Genomic DNA, 26,037 nt, shown 5'->3' on the forward strand with positions numbered 1-26,037 from the left:
GTAACTTTTTAAGAATTCTATTTCAGATATTTAAATGCTGTCTATTTTGGATAGATATATTTAAGTCTGAAAGAAGAATATATAAGTTCTTAGCAATTATCATTTTACTATCTATTTTTCTCTGCAATTAAACTTGACTTTTCTTTTAGGCATTTAAATGCTACACAATGTGATGCCTTTATATCTAGTGTGAATACTATTTGATTATCTATAGTATCTTTAAGCATTATGTAATTTCACCACTTATGTCTTTTAGCCATGTTCAATGTTGCTATGGACCTGACTAAAATTATAATGCCACTTCAGGTTTTTTGAATTCACCTGAGGCATAACAAATTCTTCTCTAGTCCCTCAGCTTAACTCTGGGTGAATTATTTTGCTTCAAATGTGTTTTTTCTTAGCAACATATTTTTGGATTTTGCTTTCTAATCTATTCTTCCACTCTCCCATTGTGAATTTATCCCTTTCACATTAATGGCTGTTTTTCAAATACATTTTTTTCTTGTATCATATCCTACATTTCTTTTGTTTGCACACCCCCTCCTTTTACAAAAAAAGTGGCAAAAATAATTGGGATTATTGCTTATTATGATAGCTAGACTGATTGGTCTGATGCATTCCCTTTTAATGGAGGTCAGGGACTTGAGTGGTCTTTCTTTTAGATAGAGAATTGGCCTTAGAATCAGAAAGATCTGGGTTAAAATCCTGCCTCTGAAACATACTGGCTCTGTGATTCTGGGCAAAGCACTTAAACTCTCTGTGCCCCAAGCAACTTTCTAAAACTTCAAAATGAAAAATATTTGGAGATATGCATTAGTTTGGAGTTCCCTTCCTTATTCCATTCCTTAACCCTAAGTAAATCACAAGTCAGACCATATAGTGGGATCTTAATAATAGTAATTGATTGATTGATGAACCTAAACAAATGAAAGTCCATGGGGAGAGCTCACCCTCTCTTACCCACACTGACCAATGTGTGAAAGTGAATGTATTCTTTCCTTTGTTAATTTAGAGAGTTTACAAATGGTTGTTGTTCAGTCATGTCCAATTCTTTGTGACTCCTTTTGGGATTTCCTTGGCAAAGACACTAGAGTGGTTGCCCATATCCTTCTCCAGCTCATTTCTCCAACTCAGGAGGAAACTGAGGCAAATGAGGCTGACTTGCCTAGGGTCACATAGCCAGTAAGTATCTAAGGATGGATTTAAACTCATGAAGATGGGTCTTCCTGACTCCAGGTGCAGTGCTTTATCCACTATACTACCTAGCTGTGTTTTTAAAAAGGACAAATTAGTAATAGTATTTATCAGCAAATTTATAATAGCTCATGTCCCCTGAAGATATAATTCTCTATCAGTTGGCCAGAGGTTGGAATCTCTAACTTACCTTAAATTCTGTGCACATTTCAATTTTCCATTGCATCTACCCTTAACCTCCTTACCATTCTAACAAGGTAAAGTATACAGCATTCGTGATCATTCATAAAATGTTAAGGGGAAAATCCAAAATGAATTTTGGCACAATTTAAGGAAATACAGAGAAGCAAATCATATAAAAAATCTGGCAAAAAAAAAAACAGGCATGGGGAGAATAGAGGTTAGAGAATCTTTTCTGCAACTTCCTTGCATTTCTCAGAGAGAAAACAGTCAAGCAACCTTTCACACAGGCATCTCCATGTGATCAGAGGTTTAGCCATTAAGGCTATATATTACAGTAGCTATATATTCCTCACCATCACTCCCTTTTTCTCCCTCCTTCTCCTTATATATGGCAGATCATGACACCATAACTAGCACTGCTGCCTTACTTTTTGCCTTGCTCCTTCCCTCCTTTCCCATCCTTCAGTTCAATGCAAAGCTTTCCAGCAGGATAGTCAGTAAAGTGCTAGAATAATGTATAACAAAGTTGGAAAGGTCAATCGACAGCAGGTTATGAAGGATTTCATAGGTCAATCAGTCCCTGCATTTTATTGGGTAATAGATGAACAAAACTTTGCTATTCGAAAATCATTTTGGTGGTTGGATAGATTGAAGAAGGGAGAGACTTGATACAGGAAGATACATTAGGAGGCTACTGCTATCCAGAAGGGATGCAGACTTGAACCAAGGTAATACACATGAGTGATGGGAAGAGGGCAGATGCACGATATTGTTAAGGTTGAAATGAAACAACTTTGCACCTGATAATATATGAGATATTATCCCATTGGAAATTATCATATTTATTCTACACTTAATGCATATCAAGATATTTTAGTACCTAAAGAACCTTTAGAACCCTAAAAATCAGGTTCAATAAGAACCAAATATCTCATTTATGTTGAACATTTTCTTAAAAACATATTTCTATCACAAAAATTCAGAGTATGTTCAAAATTCAAAATATTTCATGTAATGAGACTTCAACATTAATTAATGTCACTACCTCCACCTTACTTGCAGTAATGCTATAATCAGAAGAAGTACAACCAAAGGATTGTCATAGTGGTTTATATCCACTCTTCATCAGTAATGTCTGCTAAACCTCTTTTAGCTCTAAAATCATAGCTCCAAAGACCATAGATTTAAGGGAACCTTAGAAGTCTTGTAGTTAAATCCTCTCATTTTACAGATGATGAAACTAAGGTTCATTCCATCAATCAACAAGTATTTATGAGCTTTTTATTCAGGGCAGTCCAGGGCTGAAGTCTTCACATCTTAGTGGAGTCAATCAAAAAAGCACACCCCATCCTAGGTTTGGGGGATACAAAGACAAAATTGAAAACAGTTCCTGCTCTCTACCAAAAAAAAAACCTGTAATTAAATACAAAATATATACAAAGTAAGTAGTTTTTTTCTAATTTTGTAGAAGAGAGGTACTGACAGATGAAGGGATCAGGAATATGTTCATATAGAAATAATGTTTGTGCCAAGCTTTCAAAGAAATTGACATACTGTGAGGTTGAAGTGTGAGAGTGGATCTCAGGCATGGGACAATGCAAAGGCACAGAGGTGGTAGATAAAATGTCATTTATCAGGAACAGTTATTAGATCAATTTGATCATATCATAGACCATAAAGGAGAGTGTGGTGTGTTGAAAATTTTCTTAAAAGCAAGGGGTTTCACGGTGGCTAGATGGTGTAGTGCATAGAGCACAGGTCCTGGAGTCAGGAGGACCTGAGTTCAAATCCAGCCTCAGACACTTGACACACTTACTAGCCATGTGACTTTGGGCAGGTTACTTAACCCCAATTGCCCTCCAAAAAGCAAAAAAAAAAAAACCACGAGGGGTTTTGGGGTGGCTAGGTGGCACAGTGAAGAGAGCACTGGCCCTGGAGTCAGGAGGACCTGAGTTCAAATATGGCCTCAGACACTTAACACTTACTAGCCATATGACTGTGGACAAGTCACTTAACCACAACTGCCCTGCCTTCCCCCCTCCAAAAAGCAAAAAAAAAAAAATGGGGGGGGGGGTTCTAGAACAACAAAAATCAGACTAAGTTCAAAATTTGAAATAGCAAATATGGACTCTCACACATGTCTCAAGGCACTAATACAGATTTGTTTGCTCATCATTCCAACCTATTTACTAACTTTGGATTTTATATTAGTGTCAGGTTCTTCACTCTTCTGGGAGGAAGATCTAAGTTGAACTTTTGTCTTCTTGGATTTTTTCTACAGCTTTCTTTGGGTATTAAATGCCATGTGATTCCATGATCTCATGGACAGCTTAGGCTGAAGACCTGTGAGTTTTCAGTGCTATGAAAGTGATGTGATTTAGGACAAAGTCAGTTGACTGCCCTTCTGGTTTAAGCTCTACAAATTCCTCATTGAAAGATTTGGGTCTGAGCAAGATGCCTGTCTGGTTTTTCCTGGTTAGGAATTCCAGTAGACTGCTGTTGGATTCAGCCACTATTAGCCCACTGTGAAGCTCTTCATACTTAGAGAGACAGAGCTGTAGACTCTCCTTTGGTTTGAGATTCCTGCCTTGGAACCTCAATGGACTTCAACATGGGCTAGAGTCTGGAACTGAGTCTCCGCTCTTCTTCTGTGGTCAGAGCCTCATAGTTACTGTTTATTTCTTTACTTTTTGCTTGCTCAGTATATAGTTAGGGCTTGACTGTTCATGTCTATCACATCTAAGCAAAGTTCCCTCTCCAATTTGCCCTGAATCTGTGACACAGAAATGTGAGCAACAGAGCTGTCAGATTGCACTTCTTCCCATACCCTGCACTAGTTGAGGGACCCCCCAAGACCTCTTTCTACACTGGTACTTTCTGCCATGGTGCACTGCCTCAGTCTTCTCTTAGGCCTTGGCACCAAAATAATCTGAGCAGCTTACTAGTGGCCAAATTCTGCCCCCTGTATCATCTACAGAATTCTATGTCCCTCAGTTCCAATCTGACCTGGAAAGATTGCTCACTTATAACTCTTTCTTGGATTTTCCAATCAGGATTCAATCTGGTATATTTTCTAGATCTTTGTGGAGGAGGTGTGATGAAAGAGCTGAGCTATGAATATATACTCTACCATTTTGACTTCTTACTTCATGACTGTCTAAAAGGAATCTAAGATTTAAATTTTTTCTGGCCGCCATATCACATTATTGACTCAAATTATGCAAAAACCAGTAGATCTTTTTCAGACAAATTTTTCTAGCCACAACTACTCCATCTTGTTTGTTAAGCTATTTTTGTTGCATTTTGTTATGTTCTTTGTTAATTTATTTTTTGTCTACAAGTACAAGATTTTACATTTGTATCTATTAATTTTAATTTTATTAGACTGTCCCACATTGTAGCCTACAGAGATATCTGTTTTTGAATGCTTAGTGTCAAACAAATGGGTTAGCTTTGAGCCATCTGAAAATGTGATGAATATGCCATACATCCCTTTATCCAGGCAATTAATAACAATGTTAAAAAAAATACCAAAATTACTTTTCAGATTGGTGCTATACTGACGTTGCTTAGGTGGCAGAGTGGATAGAGTGCTGAACCCAGAGTCAGGAAGATTTTTGTTCCTGACTTCAAATTTGGTCTCAGATAGTCACTAGCTATGTGACCTGGAGTAAGTTAGTTAAACAGGTTTGCCTCAGTTTCCTCATCTGTAAAATGAACTGGAGAAGGAAATGGCAAACCACTCTAGTATTTTTACAAAGAATATCCCAAATGGGGTCACAAAGAGTCAGACTCAACCAAAATTATACTTTATAGAGCTAGATAAAATAATAACAAATTATTTGGAGGTGAAAAAAAGGCCTAGAGTTCCAAAATAAATAATGAAATAAAAAATAAGAATGTAGGGAGAATGACATTTTCTAGCAACAAATTACAAAGCTATAATCCTAAAAACGATTTGATATTGTTTAACAAATAAAAATCAGATTAATGTAATAAGCTACATATGAAATAAGAAACAATTAAACTCAATAACTCAGTATCAGTAAACATTGGAGCATAAATTGCTTGAGGAAGAACTTCTATAAAGAACTGCCAAATTAAACTGTAATTTGCAGAAATTTCATTCATATCATCATTTTATACCATATACTATGCTAAGCAGAAATTGAATAAATAATCTGAATATTCAAGGACTCATCATGAAAAATTAAGGGAGAATATTATCAAGGTACCCTTCACAGATATGACTAAGGGGAGAATTCTTTACCAAGCAAGTGATTAAGAAAATCACAAAAGATAAGGTAATTTTGTTTGTACTAAATTTATAAGCTTTGCACAAACAAAATCAGTATTTTTCCTGGGAAATAATATTTGCATGAGTATCTCTTAAATGGGTTATAACAGCAAGCACCCTAGCATACCCAGGATGGCTGCTAGCACAGATTCTTTGATCTGCTTTTCTAAAGGAAAGCAACCAAAAAAGAGCTAACAATCTTACTTTAATAAAACATATATCATTTACCTAGTTCAGGAGAAAAAGTCAGCACCCTGAACTTCAGAGAAAATACAAACAGAAATTACAAGTAGACAAAAAATACAGACAGAGAAAATAAGACAATTTAAAAGACCAACAGACAGGACTTCTAGCTGTCTGACCATTACATACATTACTTTGTAACAAAGGTGTGGGCCTTCCTGAAAAAATAAGCCTACCCTAAGCAAGCTTCTTTTATTGGGCTGCAAGTGAGGCCCATTAAGGGGCAGGGAAGATCTTCAAATTCCCTTACCGTTACATGAGTCTAGAGATGAGTGGTGAAAAACAGTTACTCTTAACAACTATGTGAAAGATAACTTCAAATCACTAATAATAAGAGAAATGCAAATCAAAACAACTCTGAGGTTTCATGTCACATCCAGTAAATTGGCAAAGATGGCAAAAAAATTAAAGTAGTCAATGTGAGGGGAGCTGTAAAAAATCAGACACACTGATACATCATTGATGATGTTATGAATTGATCTAATAATTCCAAAAAATTGTTTGGAATAATGCTTTAAAAAGTAATTTTAAATGTTTCTTATGTAACAAGGAGGTCACAATTCAATAGACGAGCAGACAGGGCTTCTAGCTGTCTAACCATCACATACCTACATAGTTAATTACCATAGAGAGAAGCACCAACATCTGGAATATCAAAGCTGGGGGACTCAATGGCTTCCCCGAGTCTCATCTGGCCAAATCACACAACTCTTCCCATAAGTGAGCCCCATAGCAAAACCTCCCCTCAGGGTATATATAGCCTTCTCTAGGATCAGAGAACATCACTCCTGACTTCCTGTGGTCCCTGCTCCACCCTTCAGCAAATCTCTTCCATCAGGCTACATGTGATTACATTCAACCTAGTAGGGGGCAGGGAATATTTTCAAAGCAGGGAAGGTCTTCTAATTCCCCTAAGTTTATTAAGGGATGGGGAAGATCTTCAAATTACCATTACCATTACACCATCATACTATATAGAAAGCAAATATAATTCAATTGGGGATAGGGAGACAATAACTGCTAGGAATATCAGCAAAGGCTTCATATCAAAGTTGGCACTTTAATTGAGTTTTAAAGGAAACAATAGATTCCAAAAGGTGAAAACGGAATATGTTCTAGGCATGGGGTATATCCATATTGCCAAGGCAAAAGCAAAGATAGGGTATTGTGTGTGAGTAAAAGTATGAAGGCCAATTTGGTTGAACTATAGAGCATGTGAAGAACCAGCAGTCAGAAGACGTGAGATCAAGTCTTACCTCCCACACTTACTAGTTACATGAAATTATCAAATCATTTCACCTCCGCTGTAAAATGAGGGAGTAGACCAGGTGATCTCCTTGGTCCCTTCTGATGCTAAATTATTTCAGACTTAAAATTCTTCACTCTCCCTTGCTAGTCATTAGCTGAATTGTACCCATGATAGCCACCATTTCTCTCAACACTTGCTCCTACTAGGAAGACCCTCTACCTTATACTCGATTGCATTTTTTGCCATTCATTAGCCTTCTTAACAGACTTTCTTGATTTAGGAAAGCTGTCTGGTATCCTATAGATATATGCAAAGCTAAGAGAAAAGAAAAACAGTTTCAGCAGCAGGTACTGTACATCTAAAGATTTCATAAGTGCTACTTCAGTATCTCACTGTGACATAGAGATGACCCTAGGTTCTCAAAGGCTATCCTAGTTTAGTGTAAAGTCTGGCAGGTCCTACAATTTAGAAGGACCTTGAGCATAGGTCTCTCAATGCCTGTCTGTGATCCAAGGATCTTCCTAAGATTGGAGAGCCTCATCAAAAAGATGACATGGTGGGAAAATGCTGAGTTTATACTCAAAGAACCTGAGTGCAATCTTGGCTCTGTCGATGTGGTCTTGTGCAAATCATTTAATCTCTCTAAGCCTTAGTTTACTCAAGTATAAAATAAATAGCATTGAGTTAGATGACCTCTAAACTCCCTTCTATTTCTGAATTTATAATATTGAAAACAAAACTTTGGCCACCAGGTGATAATCCTTTTTTTAAAAAATTGTTATACAAAATTATAAAATTATAAAAATTCCACAAAAGCATGGAGAAATTGTGATAAGTACATGCTGAGGACCTGCCAATGTCACAGATGGAGTATTGAAGTTATCTTTAAAGTATGAAATATCACCAGAATCTGATAGTAATAGATTTGCATTTTCACTGTCAACTATCCTTTTCTTATTGTCTTCCAAGCAAACAGTATTTATTGCACACCACAGTATTCAGAGAAATATGATAGAAAAACACAAAGTAATGAGAAGACATGGTCCTTGCCCTCAAGTTGCTTATCATTTAACAGTGTTTCCCTCTACTTATATTCTTACTCACACATGCAAATTCAAGTCCCTGGTAAACATAAATAATGCATACACAGGCAGATATGAACCCACAGAATAAGAAATGATAGATGGATTCAATTCATAAGTAAATGTCTTCCATTATCTTTTCTTTCTCTTCATGGGGCCCAATGACTGGTCCCAAGAATTGATATTCAGAGCCATATCTAGTTATGGTACAAGCACCAGTCAAAAACATTTATTAAGCATTAAAATTTGTCAGGCATGGTGCTAAGCATTGGGAATGCAAATAAAAATAGAAAGAAAAATAGTCCATGCCCTCAAGAAGCTTGCATTCTAATAGGAAGGTGAAAGAAAGAAGCATGGTAGAGGAAGTTCTCAGTGCAGCCTGAAGAGGGATGGGACATGACTTACCTGGGTGGCTTTCTTAAACAAACGTTCTGGGAGGAGACTTCCAATCAAAAGGAAAGGCTGAAGAGGGGAAGAGTACTTCCAATGTGGGAATTAAATGGTCGCAGTGAGACTTTAGGATATAGGGTATGGAGAAGTCCATAATATAGAACATATCCTAATTCTTTAGTTAAGGGTTTCTAAATTGCAGGTAGGAGTGGTCCAGCTACCCAACCATGCAGGGCTAAGCCAAAACAATGGAATGAAGTTTTCTTTCAGTTCCCACAACTGAATAAAATTTTCTCACGAGACAGAAATTGTACGAGATTCATAATTGAAAAGAAAAGAAATTGAGCTAGTTCCACAACTGAGTCACAAGATGGAGTCAGTGTGGTTCACTCGATTTCTTTTTTTTTCTTTTGTTTTTTGGAGGGCAATTGGGCTTAAGTGACTCGCCCAAAGTCACATGGCTAGTAAGTGTGTCAAGTATCTGAGGCTGGATTTGAACTTAGGTTCTCCTGACTCCAGGGCCAGTGCTCTATTCACTGTGCCACCTAGCCGCCACATTCACCAATTTCTACCACTACTTGCTGCTCCAGTCCCCTAAATTCCCTCAATGTCCCACTTTTGATTCATCGGAGTCTTGGCAGCCCACAACAGGCATGGATGACTGATCTATAAGCCAAATTTATAAGGTTTCTTTTTTCATCTACACAGTCAGAATTACAGGCTACAGACTCACAATGAACTAATTTGAGAAGGAAAATTTAAATGTCACCAAAGGAACAAAGGAAACTTAAATATAAACATAAATACTATGAAATAAAAGACCAAAGCAATACATTGTTGTTATTGTTGTTGTTGTTAAGTCATTTCAGTCATGTCTTGTTCTGTGACCCCATTTGGGATTTTCTTGGCAAAGATACAGGAATGGTTTGACATATCCTTCTTCAGCTCATTTTACAAATAAGGTAACTGAAGCAAACCTGGTTAATTGACTTGCCCAGAGTCACACAGCTAGTAAGCATTTAAGATTTGAACTCAGGAAGATGAGTCTTTCTGACTCCAGGTACACTGTTCTCAGACTGCAAATGGCTTGTGTCATTTTTCTACAACTGACTTCATGACAATTTGGACAACCATCCCTGTAATCAAAACTCAAAACAAGAGTAAATATAGTGCCAAGAATTTTTATCTCACATAGCAAAATTTCACTAATCACTACTTAGGGCTTGCATATTATTAATCCTATGTTTGCCTAACAACCAAATCTCATTTGTCCTTTACTCATAAATTAAAACAAAGCACATTCAAAGATTAGAAACATACAGGGAATACCTGATAGTTGACTCACATTAATGTATAGAAGTTACATCTTTAAACCACCCTACGTACTTTCATAATCTCTATGTGATGGCTAAATTTTTCAAATGAAATCTCAGTCTCTATTATAATAAATTTATGATGATGATGTTTTAAAACAAAATATACCCCATTAAATATTTAAGTTTTCAAATATCTTTTTATCACATTCTTTTAAAAGTTCAATTCATGATCTAACAGCATCCAGATAAAAAAAAATTTTACTTGTCTATTTCTAATACAATGGTCTCTCAAATTCCTCAGTATAAAAAAAAATTTAGAAATACAATAATAATATTTTAAAGTAATCCAGTAATAATAATACACATAATATCATGTACTTAAAAACTGAAACTAACTTCTTACCAGTCAGATTGACAAGGCAGGGGGTGGTTCAGGAGTCCAGGAACCCAATTAACCAGAGTCCCTGGGTAGACAGTCTGGAATGAATTCACAGGACTCGAGCATCTTTAAGTCAGGGTGGCAAAAGTTTATTGTTATGCTTTACAGAGGGCAAGAGTTCTTAGGGAACCTACAACCTTAAAGGGGTAGAGTTAAAGTTTTTATAGGATAATCTTTAGTAAAACCTGTGCCAATTATGCTAACTAGGTGAGTAAGGGTGGGATTAGGAAGGAGTTAAGGAGTGGACAGTGCTTAAGGAACATGCATTTTTAATATCTACTGCACAGGAATATTGCCTGTGATTCACTGGGAAATAGCCCAAGGGGGGTGCTGAATGGAAGTGTGGTTTGTCACTAAGTCAGCTAGCCATCAGGACTGACCAAGCTGCCACCCATCAATGTCATGTTTGACAAGATGGTTGTTGGGAGTATACATATGTCCCAAGCTAACAAGGGATCCATGATGTGTATAATGGGCTAGGGAGTTACTTCTAGATAGTTCTAGTGAAGGATTCATAGGTGCAGCTGGTTATTATACTAAGGGGAGATAAATGGTTGCTAGGCAGAGTGCTGGCAGGGGGAAGGGACAGAGACAATGCTCTGAGGCTGGGGAGATTTGAGGCTAGGGAGAAATGTAATTTTACAAATTTTGGTTCAAGCACAGGCACCCAAGCACCCCATCAAGATGACATCAATTCAGAAGAATGCATTTCTAAATTATCCTACATAGAAATCATTAATCTCATTACCTCTGATATTTTATACTAATCACATCTAAAATCCAGCATATAATTACATTCAATTAAAGAAATAATAATAGTAGTCAACATTTAAATACTGCTTGCCATATGCAAGTCACTGTGCTAAGCACTTCACAATCATTACATCATTTTGATCCTAACAACAACCCTGGTACCCATTATAATTTTTTTCTCTTCACAGATCAGGAAACTCAGGTAAACAGAGAGAAGTTAACTTGCTTAAGATCACACAGCTGATAAATTTTCTGAGACCAGAATGTAGCTAAGTTTTCCTTGCATTTTACAGCATTTTTTGTCATTGTTGTTGTTGTTCAAAACCTTTATCTGGGGACCAGATCTGAGAAGAGAGGGGTTAACAGAGTCAAAGGGGCAGAGATTCTAAGTTGGAGTTGTCACAGGGGGTCTCTGAGCTGTGGTTAGAGGGGCTCAGAGAGTCCCTAATTTAAACAATTTTCTCTTTTCATGGTCAAGAAAGGATTGACAAGAGGGAAACCAGATACCTATATATATTTTCTTCACTCTAGGATTGTTTTTAAAGTAACTGCCTTCCTTCATTACACTAAAACAATGGGGGGGAGGATGATCTAAGGGCTATTTATCCTAAAACTTTTACAGAATTTAATTCTTATACCCAAAACTCACTAAAATTTTTCAGAAGGGGATGAGTTCCTGGAAATAACCCAAAATCCCAGCAGTTCTCCTCTATAATCTTAATATGATTAATCTTAATACATAATACAATACCATCTTAATAATTAATCTCCAGTTCTCCTTAATCTACTAGATGTTTTAGCAATAATTTTAACCTCATCTCCCACTTCAAGACTGAAGTGGAAATTAGTCCTGCTTACTGGGATAATTGCTTCAAGTATGAAACTTCATTAATCTTTCCAGATTATTAAACTTTTTGGCTGCAGCTTTTTAGTAGTTTTTCTGGTGGACTGCACTTTCCCCTTTCAAGTCTTTCAAGGTAACAGAAGAGAAGTAAGGACAGGACATAAAGAAGAAACTCCTTTAGGGTGAGGTGGACCAACACCATCACTTAAAGCTGCCCAGCAAAACCAAAAGTTCATCTGATCAGAATAAGATTTTTAAGTGTCTAGCCTTATTTTTTTTTCAGTTCACAATAATGAAAAAGGGTCAAATTGGTGGAGAGGGGCCAAAATAAATTACCTTTTCAATCCACTGCAGATTTATGTCAGATGCCACAGAACTCAGTAGCATGCTGTTTAGTCATTTCTGTAATTATCAAAAGCATCACCTGGTCCCATGCTACCAAAACTCTATTCAAAAGGGAATCTACCTACATCTTGCTACTACTGGAATCCATCTTCCTTCACCACTCCAGGGAAAAAATTAAAAGGAAAACTAAACCTTAATCCTAATCTTTTTTTTAAGCAATCAGGTTTAAGTAACTTGCTCAAGGTTACATGGCCAGTTATTTCTGGGTGTGGTGCTGAGTATCTGAGCCTGGGATTCGATCTCCAGGTCATCCCAACACTGGAGCCAGTGGATTACTTGCTGAGCCACCTCTTAATCCTAATCTTAAAACACCTAAATCGCTGGGGTAAACAATCTAAATTTAAACCACCTTAGGGCACTTAATTTATGGATACAACATTGTACTACATCAATAACTATGTAAATAGCACTTGAAGTCACTGCAAAATTTATTCACTATCCAAAAACAACCAATCAGCAATTTTTCTTTTCTTCTCTCCAAATCCCAGCTAATGTCCTAGAGGGAGACTCAATGGAACAGGATGTAGAAAGCCCAGTAACCATTCACCAGCCAAAATTGCCCAAGCAAGCCAGAGATGATCTACCAAAACACATCAGCAGAGACCGAGCTAAAAGAAAAATCCAGAGGTACGTGAGGAAAGATGGAAAATGCAATGTTCACCACGGCAATGTGAGGGAGACCTACCGTTACCTGACTGATATCTTCACCACCTTAGTTGATCTGAAATGGAGGTTCAACCTGTTGATCTTTGTTATGGTTTACACAGTGACATGGCTCTTCTTCGGCATGATCTGGTGGCTTATAGCTTATATCCGAGGAGATATGGACCATATAGAGGACCCCACATGGACTCCATGTGTCACTAACCTCAATGGGTTTGTCTCAGCTTTTTTATTTTCGATAGAGACAGAAACCACCATTGGTTATGGCTACCGAGTCATCACAGACAAGTGTCCTGAAGGGATTATCCTCCTTTTAGTCCAGTCTGTGTTGGGGTCTATAGTCAATGCATTCATGGTAGGCTGCATGTTTGTAAAAATATCGCAGCCTAAGAAGAGGGCAGAGACCCTGGTATTTTCTACCCATGCAGTAATCTCCATGCGGGATGGGAAGCTATGCCTGATGTTCCGGGTGGGGGACCTTAGGAATTCCCACATCGTTGAGGCCTCAATTAGAGCCAAGTTGATCAAATCTAAACAGACCACAGAAGGAGAGTTCATACCACTGAACCAGACAGATATCAATGTGGGGTATTACACAGGGGATGATCGTCTGTTTCTCGTGTCACCGTTGATCATTAGCCATGAAATTAATCAACAGAGTCCTTTTTGGGAGATCTCCAAAGCCCAGCTGCCCAAAGAGGAACTAGAAATTGTTGTGATCCTAGAAGGAATGGTGGAGGCAACAGGTAAGAAGGTTCTTTACATTTGGGGGCTTTTGTGGTATCTGTGTTCATTCTTTAAGATAAGCAAACATGATTAGTTCCTAATGATTTAAGTGCAAACTGGGCATAGAAATCTGTCTAACACTAATCTTTTTTTTTTATCTTTATAATACTTTTCTTGAAAAAACAATCTTAGGATGTACTGTCTACCTACCAGAGCACAAACACAATCATTGCTTTACAAGAAATAGCACTAGTGTGTTTTAAAGTTGAAATTATTTCATCATATGCCCTTACAAAAAGTGTATCTGTCATTTTGAAAATATCAAAAAATTCTGCTCTCAGATATTTTCTAGAAACTGTTTCTGGTTCACTTATTATTAACCTAGGAAGAAGTTAAACCTTTTAAAGGAAGTCAGATAAATTACTTTGCCAAACTCAATCTTAAATTTTCTTTGAAAGATATTTACAACCCCCTTAGTATGTCATATGCTGTCTCAATCTACTCAAAGAGAATGGAAGAATAACTGTAGCCTACTGTCTCCCTCCCAAACATACCCACTGAACTTTCAAGAAACATCTTTGAATAGGAATACATATATAAACTGAACATTAGCTAATGTCCTCAGCAAGAAAGAAAATTTATAAAATTAAATGATATTATTTACATTTCTATTGATATAATCTATTTTAGGTAAGCTTGCATTAAAACTATAAATAAGCAAAATGTATTTGAATTTTAAAAATATGAATAGTACTCATAACATACTATCTAATAGGATTCAATGTTGAACCCTGTTTTCTATGATTTCTATTCATATTAATCATGTTTTTAAAAAGCTTTTGCTAAAGCTTCAAGTAAAGGAGTAAACAAAAATGTATTTGAATTATGGGATTATGAATTCTACACATCTTATTCTTCCCAATAGGGTTCAGTCAATATTTATCTATATTGGCAACCATAATAAAGGTATACAGTTTTACTAAATCAACATGACTGTCCTTCACAGAAAGAATATAATGTCTCCATTGGGACTCAATGGATCAGCTCAGCCTAGCATTGGTAGATTAGGTCCCCAGGGGACTGACTGCCACTTTCTACTTTCTAGGAGGTAAGTATTCAGGGGCCTTTCATTCTACAAGTAGCTCCTGTGCCCAATTAGGGAATTCCTTAACCTAGAGGTCCTAAGAGGCTCTCAGTAATTCCTCCCACCTTGATCCCACTGAAGGTCAAGAAATCAAGAGAAGAGGCTAGAAGAAAAGGTTTCCTTCGGATAAACTGATTGACAGTTGACAGGTAGACAACAAGAGCCAAGAAATTACACTTACAGAAAGGATTTTACACAGTGTTAAGGTAAAATTACCGGAGGCAAAAGGAGTCTATCAGGTGAGGCTGCTCAACCACTTTCCTACTGAGGAGATTAAATAATGACAGGATGTCGAGTAGTTTTGGAGACGGTGTCTTAAACTTTTGGTTCTCGGGAATTGCCAAAGATCAGGTTTGTTCAAGTGGGGATGCTTTTTCTCTATAGTTAATCCTATCAGAATATTCTGGTGGGGCTGGAGGTCTCAAAGATAGTGGAGGGCTCCTTCAAAACAGAATAACGTACACTTAGGTTACTTTTTTTCAGGGGAGATGTCTCAAAAAAAAATGTTAAAAGCACACGGGTTCTATTCATTTCTTCCACACTCCTCACAGAAATGTTTCCTTTTAACAATTAGCCAATAAATCCAGTTCTTTAACAAAGGTGTTAACTCAAAAGGCTTAGAAAGAACAGTATAGCAATTCCTGAAACATTTCCCCCAACATTAGAGGTGCACTCTCCTACAAATACATCTATTGTGACAGAAAAGGTTAAGAAATATCATGAATTTAAAGTACATTGCTAGCGAAGCATGCATGTAATACATGTGGCCAAGGCATCTCAAAAGTCTGCAACTTCGGGACCTTAATATCCTTTCCCTCTTGAGGGTTCTCATTACCATTCCTTTCTCAAAGCACCTTGTAGATGAAGTAAGAGTTGCTCTAGAATTCAGCTAGGCTCTTCTCAGGGGATAGAATTTCCATACGAGGAGCGGCCCAGCTGGACTGGGGTTCAGTGTCCTTCAAGGACAATGCTTAGCTGGATGGGGCAGTTTCCTGTGCTGGCTCTTGGCCAGGCCCTGCTGCTGCTATCTTGGCTTGGTAGGACACACTGCCACTAGATAGTGACTGCTGTCTGGAGCCAGAGAGGTTGCTATGCTACTTGCTGGTCAGCTATAGCCAAGCTAGACTGGGCAGGTTTTGAGTGTTAGCATGCTTTTTTTCAGCTGGAGTGTCTGCTCTCTTTGATAAAGACTCTAAGTAACTTTAATTTAGGACCTATCCTACCTTTTGACTCCCTGATAGCCTCAGTTTTGAGGTTTCACCTCCAGGCAAGAGAGAGAAAAAGTCTTGCCTCTCCAACTGAACAATTCCTCTCTGCTAACCCACAGTAAGCTGTTGCACCTTGCTCTTTTGGAAACTTGCCTTTAGGCTAGTGACAAGAAACAATGGTATGAATGCAACCTATGACCTGGAGGCAATTTCATTGTCTAGTTGGTTTCTTCTTATGCATTAAAGCCTCCCAACCTATTTTACAATGTCAGAAGATCTATTGTTCACCAGAAGGCTTCCTCTTTTCTGTTTCTATGTCTCTGTTGTAGCCAATCATATTTTGTTCTACTTTCTCTGGGGCATCCTCTCTTGAAGAAGTATAAACAGAATTCATTGTTTTTAATTTCTTAATTGTTCTTCCCTGTTCCAACCATCAGCTTTAACTTAAAAAAAAAAACAACCTCTCTTTTATTGGTTGTAAGCCTTCAGAATTAGTATGTATCATACAAAAAATAATATCCATGATCAATTTGTCACTGGAAACATCTGAACATAACATTGCACTATCTTGGGACAAGAAATCATCTTGTGACTGGATGTTGCGTGGAACTGAAGAACGTTAGGTAATAGATATAGAGTCCTTAGACGTTAGGTGTTTTGGAGTCCAAAACTGACATTTTGTGAATGAGAAAACTTGGGCCAAAAGATTGCCCAAGGTCACACAGATAGTAAGTTGCAGAATGAGCACTGAACTCAGGTTCTATGAATTCAAGTTTAATGCTTTTTCCATTGTACCACAATTTTTCACAGGATGTTTGGAGAAAAGAGTTTTGTCAATCTTAAAGTAATATATAAATATAATCCTTATTGTTTTAGTTATTATTCTGTTCATATTGAGGTCCTTTTAGGGTAGGAGATGTTCGTGGCAAAGATACTGGAGTGTTTTGCCACTTCCTACTCCAGCTCGTTTTACAGATGAGGAAACTGAGGCAAACCTGGTGAATGACTTATCTAAAGTCACATAGTAAGTATCTTGAACTGTGCCACCTAGCTGCTCCCAATTGAAGTTCTTATTGCATGGCCATCAACAAAGTCAGCACACAAAAAAAGAGTATTTATGGGACAATATGGACAAGAATCACACACAATAGTAAGACATAAGATATCATTACAAGCATTGGAAATGGAGAATGCCCCTACTGATGAAATCTAAGGTTCATTGAAGAAATGAAGTGGTTTTTAAATACTCAAGGATTGTACTGTATGTATAAACTACAATGTTGGACAATTACTGGACCTCAAAAGATCAAAAGAAGTCAGCTAGTCTATCTCGCTTGCCTCAGGTTAGGAATCACTTCAGAAAGAAAAACTTTCAGAGGTGACTGATTTCACTGCACCTTCTTTACAATTCAATTTAATGGATCTTCTAAGGACTAAGTGGCCAGCATGATGCTAGACACATCTGAACACTTATACAAAGAAATATAACTCAAAGGCACCCACCACATGGAGATTGCAGTCTAGCGAAAGGGTTTTTTTTTTTGGTTGTTGTTAGCTAGCTTTTATATAGCATTTAAAGGTTTGAAAAATTCTATAAAGATTAACTTTTTTTCCTAACAACCTCAGGAGATAGGTAATATTCTTATTCCCCATTTTACAGAGGAGAAAACTGAGGCCACCCAAGGTTAACTTACTTGCTCAGGGTCACACAGCCAGTAAGTATCTGAGGTCAGATTTGAACTCATATCTTCCTGACCCCAGATCAATGTCCTATCTATTGCCCTACCTATCTGCCTTGTGTCTTATACAAATAGTTATAATATTAGGCAAAATGTTGAAGTTCAGTAAGAGAGGTACAAGGTATTATGCAGAAGAGAGGAAAATCACTTCCATGTAACTTAGAATTCTTAACTTTTTCTGTATCATGGACTAATCTGGCAAAGTTTATTTAAATGCATAAAATAAAATGCATACTACTATAAAGGAAACATTATATTGAAATAAAGATGTAAGTTTTTCCATCTGAATCTATGGACCCTCTGAAATCTATCCATGGACTACATTCCATGGGCCCCAGGTTAAGAACTCCTGATATAAGGGTGAAGGTGATATTTGATCTGGGCTTTGGATGATGAACATGGACAGGAAATATGTTGCATGAGGTAGGTGCTTAAGTTTTTGGTGAATGGATGACTGAATGAAATGAAGTGATTCTACAAGAAGAAAAGAATAGAACAAAGGCACTGAGGTAGCACCGAACTCTAAGAATTTTACATACAGTCTCGAACAAGAAAATTTCAAGACAGACCAACATGCAAGATCACATACCATCATGAAGGTCATAGTTCATCATCAGCTTCATAATTTTTTTTAAATACTCACTATGTGCCAGTCCAAGCTAAGCTTGGAAATTGCTAAGACATAAGGAAATGAAGAAAGGCAAAATCAATCTCTGTCCTCAAGGAGCTTATATTCTAATCGGGAGAAAGCATGCAAATAACCCTGTACTTACAAGATATATACAGTGTAAATTGAAGCTACCTCCAATGAGTTCCTGTCTCTGAGGACAGGAATGGAATGTGTGGAGGAGGGAACAGATATCCAGAAAGGCCTCTTGAAGAATGGGATTTGAGTTGTTTCCTGTTTTTTTTGGGGGGGGGGGAGTTGTTTGTTTTTGTTTGGAAAGGGGAAGGCAAGGCAATTGGGGTTAAGTGACTTGCCCAAGATCACACAGCTATTAAGTATCAAGTGTCTGAGGCCAGATTTGAACACAGGTCCTCCTGACACCAGGGCTAGTGCTCTATTCACTGTGCCACCTAGCTGCCCCTTGAGTTGAGTTTTAAAAGAAAATCAGAGAAGAGAAAAACCAGGAAAGACTACTGTCATAAAAAGCTAGAGAAAGAAGAGACTGACTATCCAGGAGAGTGATTGACAGTGTCAAATGCTGCAGAGAGGTCAAGAAGGATAAGGATTAAGAAAAGACCAGTAAAAGATGAGCAATTAAGAGACTTTATAATTTTGGAGAGAGCAGTTCCAATTGTATGATAATATCAGAAGCTAGGCTACAGAGGGTTCAGAAAAGAATGAGAGGAATTGGAGGCACCAATTATAGATAGACTTTTAAAGGAAGTTAGCCACAAAAGGGAGAAGAGGTGTAGAGGTTATATAGCAGGAAGGGTCAGAAAAAAATGAGGGCTTGGGTTTTTTAGGATGGGGACAATATGAATGTGTTTGTTGGCAGTAGGGAAGCAGCCAGCAGGTAGAAAGAGATTGGGGATGATAGGCAACCTTCTTCTTAAGAAAACAGTAAGGGATGGGACCAAGGATGCATATAGAGTTTGCCTTGTCAAGAAGGGCCACTTTTCAAAAGAAATAGTACTGGGAGCAGCTAGGTGGCACAGCGAATAGAGCACCAGCTCTGGAGTCAGGAGGACCTGGGTTCTAATATGATTTCAGACACTTAATACTTATTAGCTGTGTGACCTTGGGCAAGTCACAACCCCAATTGCCCTGCCTTCCCCCCTCAAAAAAGAAAAAAAAAAGAAATAGTACTGAAGGAGGAGATAGTGGGGGGAGACAGCTGAATGACATGAGGAAGAGACAAGAGGGACCTCTCAGTGAATGGCCACAACTTTTTCAGTGAAGTTATAAGCCAAAGGTCCTCGGCCTGGAGGAGGGAAGGTGGATTTGAGGCGGGATGATGGCAGTTTGTTTTAGGAGATGAAAATGGTAGATGTAAGAAAAGTCTTCAGGTCTAGGTCGCCTCAAAGGAAGTTGCTAAAACAGGAAAGCATAGGATTCTTTAACATACTTAAGGAGCGCAATTGAAGAGACTTCCTATTTAGCAGTACAATGACTTTAGTTCCCCCTAGTGGAAATTACTAAAACTCAGACTTCTGCAGTTTAAATTGGTCACATAGTGTCTTTTATGTTTTAGATACTTAATATAAATTCTCCTTTTTGCTTTTTTTTTCTTAAATTCTGGACTTAGACTAAATGAGCATTCACACTTACAAAAATCTCTATTAGGTATAGCTTCTTTTTCCTTTTAAGTATGGAAAAATTCAATGTGTAACTTTCAAAACTATCCCTGTCTGTCCTTCAATTCTCTATTTTTAAAAATGCTTCAGAGACTTTCCTTACTTTTTATTTTCATATTTGTGACAACCTTATTGCTATTCTCCCTCTCTTTCTTGCAACCTCTCTTACCCAAAGGGGGAAGAAAAAAAAACAAGAAAAACAATCCTTTTAACAAGCAAATTCCTATGTTGGCCATGTCTGAAAATCTATGTCTTATTCCATCTTCATTCATTGTCCATTCACCTTCATCTGTCAGGAGGTACATAACATGCTTCATTTATCAGTCCTCTGGAATCATGTCTAGTCATTGCATTGAACACAGTTCTTAAGACTTTTATAAAATTTAACTTATAAAATTTTATAAAATTTAAATTCAAATATTTTCCCTCTTTAGCTCCCTGCCCCATTGGGGAAAAAAAAGAAGAAAAATAACAAATTCCCTCATGGGAACTCCCCCAAAATGTACATCTTTTTCTACATGTTGAATATATCATTTTTTTACCAAGAGGAGGATAGAATGCTTCATGACAAGATGTCCTCTGGAATTGTGATCAGTCACTCTACTGATTAGATTTCTTGCCTTTCAAAGTTGTTTTTCTTTAGGAGCTTATTATTACATAACCTATTTTCTTTCTTTTTTTTTAAATCAATTGGTGTTAAGTAACTTGCTCAAGGTTACATGGCCAGTTATTTCTGGGTGTGGTGCTAAGTATCTGAGCCCGGATTCGATCCCAGGTCATCCCGACACTGGGGCCGGTTCTCTTACTCACTGAGCCACCTGGCCGCCCCACCTAACCTATTTTCTTGATTCTACTCACTTTAGTCTTTTTAGTTCATGCAAGTCTACCCAACTTTCTCTGACCTTGTCCCTTCTTTTTCCTCTAACCTTGCAAACTTCTTTTAGTGCAATTTCTGTGCATTCATATACCATAACTTGGTTCAATAATTCCATAACTGATGACCATATCCTTAGTTTTTATTTCTTTCATTTAACAAAAAAACCTTCTATAAACATTCTTGTACATATGGGTACTTTATCTCTCTCTTCAATCTCACACAATTTAGTAACTTTGGGATTATGGTTCCAAATTGCTTTCCAGGATGTTTAGACCAATTCAGAACTCTCTCCCAATCAGTCTCCCTAACAACTATAATCTTTTTTTGTGATCTTTGCCAATCTGATGAGTCTGAGTGGAGAATCTTTAAATTGTTTAAAATTTATTTCTGTAGTGATCAGAAATTTATAGTATTTTTAGAAGTTCTTAATAGATTGGATTTCTTCCTTCAAATGCTTTCTGTTTATGTCCTTCAACCATTTATGAATTTAAAATGGGTGTGTTACTTGTATATTTGAATCAGTTCTTTTGATATCAGAGACTTTAAAATTCTCCTTAGAAGCAGAAGAGAAAATGATGGCAAATCTTGCTACCATTGTCATTTCTGAACTGATTTCTAAAGACCACCCCACCACCACCCACCCAGTTTCCAATACTGGTCTTAAATCACTAATTGCTTGAATAGAGCCCAATTTAGGGAATAAAATGAATATATAATAAGTATATCATTTATAAATGAGAATTTTTCCTAGGGTAAAATATGTCTTTTTAATGGTATCAGGGTTAATGTTCTTAGAGGTGGGACATTCCAAAGAGATCAAAAATTCAACAGATTCTTATGTGAGGCATAGAATAAAATATTTGTTCAAATAGGATCAAATGAAATAATATTTGTAAAGTACTTAGCACAGTTCCTGTTGCATAGTAGATATTATATAAATGCCTATTTCCTTCCCTTTACTTTTTTTCCACATCCCAACTATATTCTCAAATTTTTTGTATGAATGACTAGATGTGGAAAACTTGTGCTCATTCAATTCTAGAGAAAAGGCAATTGCGCAAAATTCACAGGTGGCAATGGCTTTTTTTTTTTTTTTTGAGACAATCAGGGTAAGCGATTTGCCCAGGATTACACAGCTGTAAGTATCTGAGGTTGTAGCTGCAAGCACCCCAAGCATCCTCAGGGTTTGCTGCCACCACAGGTTCTTGGATCTGCTTTGATAAAGGAAAGCAACTCAAAATGGGTTAACAAGCTTACTTTAATCAGTCAGACATATATCGTTTACCTTGTTCAGGGGAAAAAGGTCAGCACCCCGAACTTCAAAGTACATAGACAGAATTATCAAGACAGAAACAGATCAAGCAGACAAATTTCCAAACTGTCCAACCATTACATCCATACCCAGTCAACATCTGGGTTTCCACATCTGGGTTTTTCAAAGCCAGGGGGACTCTCAACAACGGCTTCCCAGAATACAGATCAAATCACAGAACACTTCTCAAAGTGAGTCCCAAAACAAAGCTACACATCAGGGCTTATATAGCCTTCTCCTGGCTCAGAGAATGTAACAACCTTATTGACCCACTGGCCAATCAAGAAGTATCTACTGAAAAACAAGCCTCCCACCCCAGGCTCCAGGTGCACTTTAGCCTAGGGGCAGGGAAGATCTTTAAATTTGCATTTCCATTACAGAGGTCACATTTGAATTCAGGCTCTCCTGACTCCAGGGCCTGTGTTCTATCCACCGTGTCACCTAGCTGCCCCTGTCTATGGCTTTAAATATCACATTCTTCTTTGGCAATTTTCCATTGTCGTTAACTGTTTTCACATACACCAAGAGAAAAACTCTCTTAGGCAAAACATTAGGACAGAGTTCAGATAAAATCCAGTGAGACTGGGATATTTGGTTATACTATCACAACAATATCATTACATTACATTACCATTCCTTGGGACTACACTATTCAAAGTAAGCTATATATTCATCAGTCTTCTATGCAGCTGTTATCAGAAGCTTTAGCAAGAAAAACAATTGTGTCATCAAAGAAAAGGTTGCATTTTTGACTTGGCCCTCCAATGTGTTTAATGAAGTTTTCAGAAGTGCTATTAAGCACTATACAATGAGAAAACCACACATGGTCCAAACAGTTCCCCAAACTCATTCTGCCTTCCTTCACCTTTGTCCATTTACATCACAGGTTCCCAAATTTATTTGACCTACTGCCACCTTTAAAAAAAAATTACTCAGCACCTCCACAGGAAATCTTTCTTTAACTCTTTAATGTGTTTTTTAAATTAATGTAATTTCAAAAATATGAAATATTTTTAAATGAATTATCTTAAATTTAATAATTTTATTATAAATTTGTCCATTTTTCCTGCATTGAAATGTTGATGATATAATACTGCATCATGTAACCACATAGTATCATATTACATATCATATCACATATCATATCATATCATAATCCAGTCAATTACATGCACATATTCCTGACAATGCATGCTGGACTTCTAACAATGAGCAACATGCTAGCCTGCCAATACTTGCTTGTTAAGATTTGTCAGTGGCCTTGACTACAGATGGGTTGAAACTTACATTTTGTGTGTTTATTTGGAAAATAATGTAATCACCACAACTTTAACTCCATTACACAACAGATGAAACATGTACAAATGGTTTTTTAAATTTTCTTATCTTCTCCTCTTTCCTTATGCTTCCACTGCCCCTTTATTTTTATTCAATGCCTCCCAATTGTACCTGAGGCTGCTACCATCCTCCTGCATCATTCCAGCACAGCTGAGGAGGTGGTATTACCCAGTTTGGGAACCTGCAGAAGGTGAGGAGTGCATATCATGTGTGTGATTTGTTTCTAGATCCCATCAAACCCTAAATTAGCAACTGGAAAGGTCAAAACCTCAATGGGAGGAGCCACAGTTCCAGTCGTTTGGACAAAAATAGAATTAACCAACATAAGATTGATAATTCTGGTAACTGGTAGGTGTATATGCTAATCACAGAAATGGATCTAAATAAATGAGTGAAGACTTCTAAAATGTTCTTCTAAAAAGACTTACAAAAAAAGCTTTATTTATTGGGAAACAGTCTAGTTTATCATCCTTATATGTGATGCTTCCTTTCAGATACTTCTTTTAATATTAAAATAAATTCCTCCATGCCAATATGTTTTAGGGATTTTTAGCATAATTGAGTATTATACTTTGCCAAAGGTTTTTCTCTTTCTAATGAGAGAATAATGTGGCTTGGGATGTTTTAGGTTCTTATTATTTAATTTTGCTGATTGTTTCCTAATGTTGAACCATCCTTGCATCTCTGGTATGAATCCCATTTGAATCAATGTAGTTTGATAGGATTTCATTTAAAAAATTTGAGTCAATATTTATTAATGATATAGACCTATACTTTTCTTTCTGTGTTTTGTACTTCCTTGTTTTAGGTATTAGAACTATGTTTGTCTCACAAAATGATTCTGGTAGAGTGCTTTCATTCTCAATTTTTAAATATAATTTATGAAGCATGAGTATTAGTTCTTTAAAAATTTGATAGAATATAACACATAGTTTGTGTAACATATAAATGTATAACATGTTCAGATTGTTATTTTTATTTCTTCTGCTTTTGTTATGACTTTTCTTTGCTGATTTGATTTTTTGTTGACCTTATTTTTTGTCCTCCTAATTTTAATCAATTAGCTAATGGTTGGTTTTTTATAAAGCTTTTAGTTTTACTTGCCATTTATATGGGGTTTTTTTTGTTTCCAAATAATTTATTTCTCCCCTAACTTTTAATATTTATTTTTTTGTGCTTATATTGGATTTATTTGTTTGCTTTCAAATTTTTTTAATGCGTGTGCATTTTACTAATCCTGTCTTTTTCTATTTTGTTAGTTCATGTTAGTAAAAAATATTATGTTCCCCTACTTTAGCTATATCCCAGAAATTTTGGCATGTTTTTTTCATCATTATCATTTTCTTTCACATGATTATTAATTGTTTATATGACTTGTTCTTTGCCCCTACTCATTATTTGAGATTTCATTTTTAATTCTCCATTTATATCTGTCTTTTATTTGTGATCTCTGAGCCAATGATTTATTTTTATTGTATTATATTCTGTAAAGAATGTACTTACTAATTCTTCCCTGTTTCACTTGTTTACAATATCTCTCATGGTCAGTTACTTAAAAGTTCCACAAGGTTCTAAGAAATATGTATATTCCTTTTTCAGTCTCATTTAGAAGATGCCATTTAGCTTTCGTTTCCCCAGCAATTTATTTGATTCCACATCATCCTTTTGTTTGAAAGATCACCTCTAGGACAAACCTATGGTTATAAACTCTAAGATATTTATTTTCTTGTTTTATTCTATAAATTGAAAATAAAGTAAATAAATTGGGGGGGAGCATGGAATTAACAATTCTACAAACAATCAAGATAAAGTCCTTCAAAGACAAATGAAAGAAAATTCAAATAACTAACATGAAGAAAATTCAAATAACACTATTACTTTGCACCCTCACAGAAGATGATGGAAGAAATAGATTAATGCTATTAAAAGAGCAACAGAGCTCAGAATGCAGCCCAGGATGACCTACTCTGTAAATCTGAGCTTAATCATAAATTGAAAGAAAATGGACATTAAATAACAAAGAAGAATTTCAAATAATCTTTAAAAGAAAACCAGAATTTAAAAGATTATTTGTTTCTTGAACACTTCAGACAACAGAAATGCAGGAGTGATGAATGAAGTAGCCTTGGACAACAATATTGTGACTAGAAAGAGACTTCTTTCTAAATGTACACAAGGAGATAGATGTTAAGATATCAGGTGAAGGAAATAGTGGAGAAAAGGGTCTGGAGCACTATTTCACTTGGAATCTTGAGACACCCTAACTATAGGTGAATCAGTTTTTTGTGGAACTAAATTATAAAATGGAAGGATGCATAGAAGAGGGGAAAGGAG

At 36.7% G+C, this 26,037-nt stretch overlaps 1 protein-coding gene across 1 annotated transcript in view; it reads left to right on the forward strand.

Moving 5' to 3' along the window:
• Positions 1–26,037, forward strand: part of KCNJ6 (potassium inwardly rectifying channel subfamily J member 6) — a 254,528-nt gene that overhangs the window by 121,759 nt on the left and 106,732 nt on the right. Inside the window, exon 3 of the mRNA XM_069075019.1 lies at positions 12,884–13,804. Within this exon, the coding sequence (XP_068931120.1) occupies positions 12,884–13,804 (921 nt within the window). The remainder of the gene's footprint in view (positions 1–12,883; positions 13,805–26,037) is intronic.

Source organism: Petaurus breviceps, unplaced genomic scaffold, assembly GCF_028583685.1.
Source record: "Petaurus breviceps papuanus isolate PSGF00001 unplaced genomic scaffold, PetGlider_PUasm1.0 90897, whole genome shotgun sequence".
Lineage (NCBI taxonomy): Eukaryota > Metazoa > Chordata > Mammalia > Diprotodontia > Petauridae > Petaurus > Petaurus breviceps.